This window comes from Lissotriton vulgaris, chromosome 6 (genome assembly GCF_964263255.1).
Source record: "Lissotriton vulgaris chromosome 6, aLisVul1.2, whole genome shotgun sequence".
Lineage (NCBI taxonomy): Eukaryota > Metazoa > Chordata > Amphibia > Caudata > Salamandridae > Lissotriton > Lissotriton vulgaris.
Genome location: NC_141694.1, coordinates 571,072,728 through 571,084,973, shown reverse-complemented (window position 1 = coordinate 571,084,973; position 12,246 = coordinate 571,072,728). Strand labels below are relative to the sequence as shown.

At 44.9% G+C, this 12,246-nt stretch overlaps 1 protein-coding gene across 1 annotated transcript in view; it reads right to left on the bottom strand.

The window, feature by feature from the left end:
- Window positions 1-12,246, bottom strand: part of CYB5R4 (cytochrome b5 reductase 4) — a 1,096,982-nt gene that overhangs the window by 1,035,291 nt on the left and 49,445 nt on the right. Inside the window, exon 2 of the mRNA XM_086926570.1 lies at window positions 9,641-9,794. Coding sequence (XP_086782696.1) covers window positions 9,641-9,794 — 154 coding nt within the window. The remainder of the gene's footprint in view (window positions 1-9,640; window positions 9,795-12,246) is intronic.

The window sequence follows — 12,246 nt, the reverse complement described above, 5'->3', positions numbered from 1 at the left end:
TATGTGAGTTAGTGGTTCCATTATTGGCTCTATGGGTGAATTGATGTTACTGTCTGTATGGATGAGTGATGAGATGTGTGACGTTCTTTTAACAAGTACTGAATTTTACCTATTTAAGATGTAGTAGAATTTTGTCTGTCGGTACTTTTTGGGCCTAATTGCGTGTGTTCTGTACTGTTTAAAAGACCAAGGTCTTAATAAACAAGTTTCTCTCTCTCAGAGATGTGTGAGTGTTCTAATGGGTTTTGTTAATGAGTTTGTTAGTGATTGTGTGGGAGTGGGTATATGACAAATTTTATGGGGTGTATGTGGGTGTGCCAGTGTTTCTCTAGATGATGTCATCAGTGATGTCATTTCAGATGTCATCAGGGATGTCATTTCAGATGTCATCAGTGATGTCACGATCATCTCATGAGTGATATAATAAGTGAGGTCATAAGAAGTGCATTGCTGGGGCTTGGCTTATAGTTAGCTCAGGTAACAACTGCTGAATTTCTCTGGTTTTATATTTGTGAAATGGCAGCCTAACTAGAACGTCCCTGTAACCTTTGTTTTTTTCAGTGAATTTCTAGGGTTTTTAGCATGGTAATTCCTAACTATAACGTCCCTGTAACTTTTGTTTTTTTAAGTGAATTGTTGCCACCAACACATTCAAAACATATAACTGCTAAATGGATTACAACCAACGCATTAAACACATTACTATCTGAAAGATTCTCTATAATAACATGTATATCTCCCTTAATATCTCTATAACACAGTGTATAACTCTTTCAGTGGAATCTGTGACTGTGTGCATCACTGTATTAGTAAGTCATTCATTCACTGTATATGTATTTCAGAGGAATTGTGAGGCGGTGCATCAGTCTATCAATGGTTCTGTACCAAACTGTGTGACTGTCTAAGTGCATCTATGACTGGGAGCATCACTGTCTCAATGAGTCTGTGGTTGGTTGCATGATTCTCTCAGTCAATCTGTGGGCAGGTACATGAGTGCCTTTGTGCATTTGTAAGTAAGTATATGACTGTTTGACTGGATCTGTGAGTAGATACATGGGTGTTTATGTGGGTGTAAGAGTAGGTGAGTGAGTGAGTGTATGAGTGAGTCTGTGAATGAGTACATGAGTCTCTCAGTGAGTCTATGACTGGGAGCGTGAGTGTCTGAGTGGTTCTGTGAGTGGGTGCAAGAGTCTCTGAGTGGGTCTGTGAGTGGGTGAGTGAATGGTTGGATGCATGGGTGTTTGAGTAGATCTGTGACTGGGAAGGTGAGTGTCTGGGTGGCTCTGTGAGTGGATGCATGAATCTTTGAGTGGGTGAGTGACAGGGTGGGTGTATATCTGAGTGAGTCTGTCAGTGGGTGTCTAAGTCTCTGAGTATATGAGTGAGCTACTGAGTATAAAAGTCACTAAGAGGGTCTGTGACTGAGTGTGTGAGGGACTGTATGGGTGTGTGAGTGTATGAGTGTCTGAGTGGATCTTTGACTGGGTGTATGAGTGTGTCACTGGGTCTGTCAGTAGGTGTTTGAGTGGATCAGTGGGTATGTGAGTACATAAGTGAGTGTGTGAATAGGTCTGTAAGTGACTGTGGAGGTCTCTGAGTGAGTATATACATGGGAGCATGACTCTCTGAGTGAGTCTGTAAGTGGGTGCATGAGTATCTGAGTTGGTCTGTGAGTAGGTGCATGCGTGCCCAGGTGAGTCTATGAGTGGGTGTAAAAGTCTCTAAGTGGGCATGACACTGCACATGAGTCTATGAGTGCGCCTATAAATAAATGTGTGAGTCTCTCAGTGGGTCTGTACATGGGTGTGCCACTCTCCAAGTGAGTCAGTAAGTGGGTGCATGAGTACCTGAATGGGTATGTATAAGTGTGTGAGTGGGTATATGAATGGGTGTATAAGTGGTTGAGTGAGTTTGCGAGTACAAACATGAGTCTGTGACAGTAACCAGCGAGTGTGTATGTACAAATATATAGATTTTTGATATTTTCACCAAAATTCACGATGTTGCCACAATATACACAACATCCCTGCAACAGAACAACTTTAAGAAGAAAAAGTTAGTGTTATCTCTGGCCACAAAGCATTCGCAAAAAAACACAAGCTTGTGCCAAGAAATGCACAGCTCTGATTGGTTGCAACACTTTAACCAGGAAGTGTTGTCAGACATCTTGGGACTTGGCTCCACCCAGTCCCCCAAAACAAAAGTGCAAATAAAGAAAAGGGGTCAAGCTAGGAATACCCTGACCCCCAAGTTATGGTCTTGGAGTGCCTCTTGGACCCTCTGGGTTCCAGAGGCATAAAACGCATTTAAAAAAAACATTTTTATAGTGAGGTAGAAAACACAAGAGTGGGCTCCTGTGCCTGTGTTTTAAAATGCCCCCGGGTGGGTCAAGTCCTGGGGGCATATGTAATAGTATGCAGGGGGCCATGGGCCCCCCAGCAGCACCAGTGACCACCACCTCCCCGGAGAAATTAACATAGAAATGCGGGATGGCCCTGGAGAACACCAACCCCAGGGCAGGCTCCTGCTATGTCCCAGGGTGCCCACCCCAAGGACTTAGCTGTTTGCTATGGCTTTGCAAGTGTGTCCCACTCCCACCAAGCAATATCAAACTGTGCTCCGCTTTGAGCACACAAGAGAAATTTGCATTAGTTCCCTCAAAGCGGAGCACAATTGCTCTTACACACAGGGAGCTGAATGTTAGGAGCTCTCTATGTATAAAACCAATGTCGGCTCCCCCATGTGGTGGGGGAGCAGGCAGGGACTGTGGGGGCCTTCAGGATCCCCCCACAGTCCCCATCTTTGGAGAGTGGGTGTCCTGGTTGGACCAGTGCACCCACATTAGAGGGAAGGCTCTGGGGTTAGGATCCCCAGGGCTGAAATCAGCCCAGGACAGGGGCCACATGGCCCTTCTCCCCTTATTGTTTTTTTAGAAAATAAATTAAAAGACTGGGCCCGAGGATTGGGTCCCTGGGGATGAAATTGGCCCCTTACCTTTTAGCATTTAGATTTTTTTTAACAAATATAAAATATAGACCAGGCCATGAGAATGGGGTGTCCGGGGCGGAAATCGCACCCCTCCCTTTTAGCTTTTAAGTAAATAAATAAATAAATAAAGGCCTGGCCCCGAGATGGGTACCGCAGAGCTGAAGTTGCCCCCTCCCCTTTTAGCTTTTTTTTAAACAAATATAAAATAAAGGCCGGACCCCTGGGGATGGGGTTCCCGGAGCTGAAATCAGCTCAGGGAGGGAAGCCGAGCGGTATGCTTCCCCATTAAAAAAATGTTTGACTCCCTCTGGCATGGGGTCCCCGGTGCCAAAATCGGATCAGGGAAAGAGGGGGACGTAGCCCCCTCCTGTAAAAAAAAATCCAGACCGCTAGTTGCCAGAGGCCCGCTCACTTTCTCTACTGCTCCTGGCAAACTCTTGGTTGGGAGAGGAAGTCCCCTTGCATGCTGAAGGTCCTTGGGGGCCAAGAACCCCTTCAGTTATCTCCAGTACATCCCAAATAGCAGAATTTCTGAGGAAGCCACGCCACCTTTTTCTACCACTCTTTAAACCGCCTCTTGGTGCACTACAGGTTGGGGGATGAAGTCCACTTTACTCCTGAGGGTTCTTGGGGGCCAACTACCTCTCCTGCTCCCTTGGCTGCGGAGGGTCCTTAGGTGTGAAGAACAGAAGCCATGCCTTCTTTCTCCACTACTCCTGGCACACTGCTGGTTGGGAGAGGAAGTCCCCTTGGATGATGAGGGACCTTGGTAGCCAAGAAACCCTCCTGATACCTCCACTAAGTCCTACACAGAGGGATCCCTGGCAGCTGGTTGGAGGCTCTGCCCCCTTTCTCCACCACTCTGCATGAGTGACGGTATGTGTGAGTTAATGATTGTGAGAGTAGATGCATGTGTAAATGGGTGTTTAAGTAGCTCTATGAATCCGTGAGTGGGTGTATGGGTCTGTGAATGGGTTTGTGAGTGGTTGTGTGGGGGAGGGTGTATGTGAGGTTGTACAGGGGTATGAGTGGGCATGTAAGTGGTTCTGTGGATGATGCCATCAGTGATGTCACTCACCATTTCATGAGTGCTGTAATATGGGCGGTCATAAGCAGTGCATTGCAGGGTATAAATTATAGTTAGCTCAGGTAATTATAACTGCTGAATTTCAATCAAATAATCAGGGAATTGTAAGCGCGCTACTCACCTGTGAGGGTCTCAAGGTGCTGAGGGGGGCGGGGTCCGCGTAACTGTTTAGCTGAAGAGCCAGGTCTTGAGGGTCTTCCTGAAGGTGTTCAGGGAGGAGGCGCGTCTGATGTCTGCCGGTAGTTCGTTCCAGGTCTTGGCTGCAATGTGAGAGAAGGATCTTCTGCCTGCTCTGGCTCTGTGGATACGTGGGGTTTCAGCCAGTGCGAGATTAGAAGATTGGAGGTTTCTTTTCGGGACGTGGAAGTTGATTCGGTCGTTGAGGTATTTGGGTCTGATGTTGTGTAGGCATTTGTAGGCGTGAGGATTTTGAAAGTGACTCTTTTCTCCACGGGGAGCCAGTGGAGACTTCGTAGGTGTTTGCTGATTTGTTGGTGTTGGGGGATGCCGAGGACCAGTCTGGCGGCGGTGTTCTGTATTGTCTGCAGTTTGCAGAGTAGGGACTTGTTGATGCCGGCGTAGAGTGCGTTTCCATAGTTAAGTCTGCTGGTGATGAGTGCGTGGGTGACTGTCTTCCTTGACTCAGGGGGGATCCGCTTGAAGGTCTTGCGGAGGGTGTTGAAACAGCTGGAGGTGACAGCATTGACTTGTCGGTTCATGGTGAGTGAGGAGGCGAGTACGATGCAGAGGTTCTTAGCGTGGGCTGAGGGGGTAGGTGTGCTTCCGAGGGAAGTTGGCCACCAGGTGCTGTCCCATGCAGAAGGGGTGGTAGTACCGAGGATGAGGACTTCTGTTTTATCTGAGTGAAATCTGAGTCTAACTAGAACGTCCCTGTAACTTTTGTTTCTTTCTGTGAATTTCTAAGGTTTTTTATATTTTATTTCCTAACTGTAACTTTCGAAAGTGAGAGTGTCAGTGAGTGCATGAGTGTCTCAGTGGATGTATGAGTGAGTATGTTGGTGTCTCAATTGGTGTGTGAATGGTCGTGGGAGTAGCTGCAAAATTGTCTCAATGGGTGTGTGAATGGGTACACACATCCTCCTGTTACCTCCAGTAAGTCCCACACAGTGGGATTGCTGAGATCTTGTCAGAAGCCCCGCCTTTCTCCACTACTCAGCTAACAAACCTCCTGGTGCATTACTGGTTGGGGGATAAAGTCCACTTGGGTGCTGAGGGTCCTTGGGGACCAAGAATCCCCTCCTGTTACCTTGAGTAAGTCCCACCCAGCAGGATTGCCAACAGCTCATTGGAGGTCTGCCCCCTTTCTCCACCACTTTGCAAACCATCCTCCTGGTGCACTACTGGTTGGGGGATGAAGTCTTCTTGGATGCCAAGGGTCCTTAGGGGCCAAGAACCTCTCCTGTTACCGCTAGTAAGTTCCACACAGCAAGACTGCTGAGCGCTCGAAGGCCCTACCTTCTTTCTCCATCACTCTGCACACATTTCTCCTGGTGCACTACTGCTTGGGGGATGATGTTCTCTTGAATTCCGAGTTCCCTTAAGGCCCAAAATCTCCCTCTTGTTACCTCTATTAAGTTCCACAGAGCAGGATTGCTGAGAGCTCATCGGAGGCCCCGCCCTCTTTCTCCACCACACTGCAAACTCTCATCCTAGTGCACTACTAATGAGGAAATGGATTCCCCTTGAATGCTAGGGTCACTCTGGGTCAAGAACCCCTCCTGCTACCCCAGTAATTCCCACAAAGTGGGATTGCTGTTGATTGGTCAGAGGCCTTGCCTCCTTTCTCCACAACTCTGCAAATGCAGCTGCTGGCACACTACTGGTCAGGAGATGAAATCCCCTTGGATGCCAAGAACCCCTACTAGTACCACCAGTATGTCCCATATAGCAGGTTGGCTGGGATTTCATCCAGCACTCTGCAGACACACTTCCTGCCCCCCTGTAATACAATAATATGGTCTGGGGAGGTGGAGGTCCCTGGGGCATTAATAAGCCCTAGGAGGGGGCCTGTGTGCCCCCCTCCTTGTTTTTAAAAAGCCCACATGCCCATGGTACCTCGCCCACTGGTGGCTCTATTCAAAACAAACGTCGATGCCTGTTCTTGTTTTTTTGCCACAGATTTGTGGCACTGTCACGTTTTCATGGCAAAAGTTTTTTTTTTAAGTGCTTTTTGGCCCCGTCGGGGTCCCTCTCGGATCACATAACCAGAGCTAAGTGGATCAGGGCATTCCTACCCTGCCCTCCTTTCTTTTTTTTAATGTTTTTCCTGGGACTCAGCTGAAGCTGAGTCCCAGGATGGCTGCCAATACTTTCTAGTTGAAGTGTTAGCAGCCAATCAGATTGCAGCACAAGACAATGAGAGTTTGCCAAGACTTTGCATCCCTATAAATACAAATTTGAATTTTGTTTAATATTTCCAAACTACGTTCAGCAGTCGTGTCTAAAATTCCTATGGGAATTAAAAAAAGGAAACGCATATTTTTAAGCCCCCCACTTTTTCTTAGCCCGCCACTTAACGGATTGGGCCAAAACTTTCCATGCCCAAAAAGAATCATCGGAGCATTTCTTGGGGGAAATTTTGTGAACATAGAAACATGATTGAAAGTATAACTAGGTTATACATATATATTTGTGGGCTCAAAATATTATTTACCATGTAGAATGTTATTTAAATGTTGTAACTTCCTTCGATGTAACAACTAATATTCATGATAATATTTCAATCTAGCAACTCTTTATCTTTATCTGAAAGTTTATTAATTTGGCTCGCTTCCTGTAACTCCATATTCTGCACCATCCATTGTAGTGAGACAACTGCTCTACAAGAATTCAGGAAAACCTCAGTGAATATAATGCTAGCTAGTGACAAAAGCATTGATCTGAGGATCAAAACTTGAATTCCGGACACATCGTACTCTGTCTACCATCCTTGCAAAGTCAGTAAATTTCTGACCAATAAATTGGACAATACTAATACCGGTTACCAGCAACAAGAGTTGCCATCTGGCTGTTTTTTGCTATCCCGGTAGGTATTTTTAAGCTGCAGGCTGGTAAGAAAGGTGGCAATCCTACATGCAGCACTTAAAGAGGGCAAACATGCAATATGAAGCTTTAAATATAAAAACAAGTTATCATTATTATTTTTTAATAGCACCTGAACATTTCTACCCAAGTTCATGCCATCCGTTTCTGTAAGTTCTTTAATCACCCCTGTAATTCCCACTTTCTTCATTACCTAGGCTAAATGTTTACATTGCTTTTCTCCTTGTAAGTGTATTAATTACACGTGTATTAAAGTGTTTAATGATGCTCTCTCCTATTCCTAATCGATCCCTGCATAACATTGTTACTAAAATAAAAAATTTGAAAAAAGCTTAATATACCAGAGCAATCTTATTAAAATCCTCCTGGTCTTCCTTCCCGCAATTTAACTAACTATGATAATTTAATTATCCAAACCCACAAAAGAATTGTCGCAATGCATAATAGATGGAATCTAATTCAATGTATAAGCCAGAAATTGGAGATTTTGTTGATATTTTATTTAACTTTGTAGCAATTTATTCTGCCAAAATATTAAGGTGGCAAGTAGACTTCTGGATTCAAAAAGAATTGTTTTTCCGGGCTCTGCCGCTTCAACCCCCCAAAGGGTGGATCCAACAGCCTCAGGCGGACCTTGCACGTTTCATCTGGCAGGGCCGCAAACCCAGGCTGACGAGGGCTTTATCCACGCTAGACCCTGAAGCAGGGGGTCTGGGTACACCGGACTTACGCAAGTATTTCCAGGCGACACAACTGCGATATCTTGTGGAGTGGAGCAGATGGGAGTCAGATAAACACTGGCTGATCCAAGACCAGGCAGTAGCGGGCCGGCCTCTACAGGAGGTGCCCTTTTTGTGCAGGGCGCACCGTCCCCCCAATCTGTATGCGTCTTTCATCACGCGAATCCCGATGAAGATATGGGATGCCACCAATATTGTGCATGGTCTCACCACGTTCCCCTCGCCGTTCACGCCATTGGTCAAGAACCCGGATTTCAAGCCAGGGATGGAACAAGGGGCCTTTACGCGCTGGCGGACTGCGGGGTGCAGGACGCTGTTCCATATGTATACTCCAGATGGCGTTATCCCATTTCAGGATCTCAGACGAGACTATCAACTACCTGAAACGGAGAGAATGCGTTATCTACAAGTGTTCCACTGGGCGCTGCAGCCGCAGGTCCGTGAATCAGCGGATAGGAGGCTTCTACCCTATGAGAAGTGGCTTGTGACACGCACCTCAGATGCAAAATTAATTTCTGACCTCTACAAATTTTTGCAGCCTCCTTCCTCTCATCTTTATAACCCGGGCAGGGTACGTTGGGAAGGAGAACTGGGGAGGACACTGAGTCACACAGAGTGGGACCAAATTTCATACCGAGCACGCCACGCCGCATACCACACGAGACTTACTGAAACGTTTACTAACGTAACCACTTACTGGTACTACACACCAGAAAGATTGCATGAAATGAATCGTAACATTGAGGACACATGCTGGCGGGCTTGTGGACAGATAGGCACACTTACGCATGTCCTGTGGGATTGCCCTCTACTGTGCCCCTACTGGAAAGAGTTCTTGGACGAGATTGACGCACACTTTGACATCGAGCTGCCACGCTTCCCTGCGTATGTACTGTTGGGCTTGCCCAACCGGTTGATGTACCCCCTAAAGTCCCGTAGGGGCAGGCAGATTGCAATAGCACTGGGCTCAGCGGTTCAAAACATCCTTACACAATGGCGCACCACCACACTCCTCTCCATCACGGGCTGGCTGCATAGATTATGGCATGTTCTGGGCATGGAGAAGTTGACGGTCACAGTGGCGGGAGAGGTGGGGCAGTTTAACGACCTGTGGCAACCGTTTCACTCACTACTGGTTACGGAATTTAAAGAACTCACATGTCCGCGATACCTCCGACTTTTGAGATGAACATCACCTGCTGATTCAGCTGACCGATGAGTCTTAGATTAGAACTGGCTGAGAGGGGAAGGCGGCGTGGGAGGGGTGAGGCAGGAGAGCGAACTTAGCACTGGACGGGGAGGGAATGAGAGGGGACAGAAGGGGTGGGAGTGGGGGGGGAGTTGGGAAGGGGGTTGTTTATTTTTTGTGTTATTGTCGCTGCATAGGCACCAAGCATTGAGCCCGGATGGGCATTTAGTTCGATGAGACTTTGCGCGCCGAATGCGCTCCTAAATGGCTGTGTCATAGCACTGATTCCTTGCGCAACTGTTTTCTATTTTTGTAAATGTCTCAATAAAATGCTTTAAACCCAAAAAGAATTCTTTTGAGAATCAAGGCACAATGGACATTAGTTTGGAAACAAAAAACAATTCTTTTTAAAACCAAAATGTTGTCCATTTGTTGACTACATCAAAGTTGTTTCCTCTGTACACTTACCTGATAAAGTGCAACTAATGCAATACAAAAACAAATTGCGTTTCAAAGAATTAACTTCAATGGACGGAAAATATGCCCAACACGCAAATATATTATTTCACATACCTCTTATGCAAGTCCAACAGTCTTCCTTTTTATTGTGCTTGGCAAGCTCCTCTTCTGTTACCTCAATGAACCTCCCCTTTAGCCCTGATAAGTCCTTGTGGCTTTTTGTCAATTTCACCCAGTCCATAAGACTTCTTCCTGGCTTCAGAGGTACCTAAAACACAACAAAATGACATTTTAACACTATCCAGGATCTACTATACCAATTTCAAATATCCTAGTCAATATTCATTATTCAGCAGCTAAACATGCTATATTCCGATTTTCAGGGTGAAGTAAGCCATCAGGTACTACCACATTAATACATTTACAAAATAAAACATCTCTGTGGTGGACACTGCTAGAAAATAGAGAGCACCGCAGATTCTTGTTGACTAATTACTGTCACATTGTAAGGAAAAAAAAGTTATGATGTGGAGAACAAGTCTTCATACTTAAGTAATTTCATTTGTCTCAGTATGAACTTATCAAAGGACACATACTTAATGTTGAGTGAGGACCACAGGAATCTTCTCTAAACCAACAAGTTTGATCCCTGTCTCAGTCATAACAAAACAGATCTGGTCTCCACATTTTACTCTAATAAAGAATGACAATTTCTTTCATAAGATGATGTTGCTTATTTACAGTGCCAGAATGGAAATAAAAATCAGCGTGGCATAATGGTTCAAACCAGCTGCAACTATATTAGCACAACATTCGTAAAGCCAAAAACGTCGTCTTACTTCCTATCTCAATGGAAGTCACAAGACCACCATTAAACATGCAAATGATCAGGAAGTGCCATCATATGAAAGTGAATTGAGAGTCCAACCCTACTCATAAAAAAAACTACTGCAACAGCTAGGGAAATGGGTTATCTCGATGCAAAAGAATAATTGTTCAACAAAACCTCCGTCTATATGTCTGAAATGTACATGCTTTCGAAGATTCCTAAAGATAGTGAATATTTCCCTGATTATTTCATTAACCCCTTCGTATATAAACACGGGCATACATGAGGGATAGCAGAGACTACATTAACATTATCTAATGGTATCAACAATCTCCCTTTTCATGCTACTTCACAATTCACACTCTTTTTAGTACACTTATGTCGCTCAAAGAGATGCAATTAATGTCCTTACTGAAGTACTTGACTCAAGATTTTATCCTATAGAGGTCCACACAAAGTTTTTTGTGGGTCTGGCACAGACTGCCTTAACAAAAATGTCTTTAAATGTCTTGACAACTTTTATTTTCAAATGAAATTAGAAGCAGTGATCGAATTCCAATACTTCTTAGAACTATAATAGAATGTTTGCTATGTCATCAGCATGGTCGCTTCATACTTCAAACTTTAAGAAAGCATGAGCCATACACTTATAATGGTCACAGGATTTCCCCAACATCAGGCTTATCATACAGCACAACTATCATATGGAATAAATTCTGGTGTTATGATCACAGTTAAAGAAGAGGAGTATCAGATATGAAGTATTCGATCCAGCATCAAGGCTGGAAATGATAGAGGGAAAACCCAGGGAAATTCCATGAACCAGAGGAACTGCAGAATTCCTGGACCAACTGGAGGAACGTTTGATAGATACCAGCACAGCATTACAAAATGATAACAATACTTGGGGGGCAAAAACTCAGCATGCAAACCCTCTACAGAATACACATCTTCCTAACAAAGAACTCACCAAAGAACATACTGCAGAAAAGGATCCACAAAATTAAAGTCAGTCATTTGATGCTATTATAATATGAACAAAGACCTCCACACCAAGTATGGAAGATAATTTCACAATGTACCCTCAAACCTTATATTATGATAACCAAGACCCAACCAAACCTATTGTGCTGAAAAGTGAACTTCTGAAGATTGAAATACAACAAGTGAGTCTAAACTTTACATTGGATTGGGTAGTGAACTGTTTAGTTATTACCTTACTCTTTGCAATTGCCAGTACTACCTTAGAGAATCAAAAACACTTTTGAAACAGAAAAAGAACCCGAGGGCCTGTGAGTCTGATAGGCCTATGTCTCTTCTTAAAAGTGATCATAAAATATACACCCTGATTCTAACTAAACGTCTGGGTAAGGTGGTAGGATCACTATGTCATTCCGATCAAAAAGGCTGTATGAAAGGGAGGCAACTTCCCGAGTTAACACATGATCTGATTGGGGCGATCGATATGGCAAGAGAATACAGGGTCACGTTGGCAGTAATGTCCTTTGGCGCTGCGAAGGTTTTTGATAGGGTCAGCTTGCCCTTTTTATACAAAGTGATCCAACGCTTCAAACCTAGGGGAGGCCTTCTTAGCAGCAGTCAGGGCCCTGTATGAAAATCTGTCAGCTAGGGTCCAATGGGAATCTCACTAAACCAATAAAAATTGGCAGGGGGACTAGACAGGGATGCCTTCTTTCCCCCCTGATTTTTAGGTCTCGCCTAGCATTGCAGCGAGCATGCGCTGCACTCTCTGCGAGAGATATTGTGGATGAGGAGATTTCAGAAGGTGACTTTAAGCCGCGCCCCCCATTTTCATTGGCTGGTGTCATCGTTTATGTAAAACGGTGGCCTCCGATTGGAACTGAGGCTTTTTGGTTGCCGCCCTTTCCCC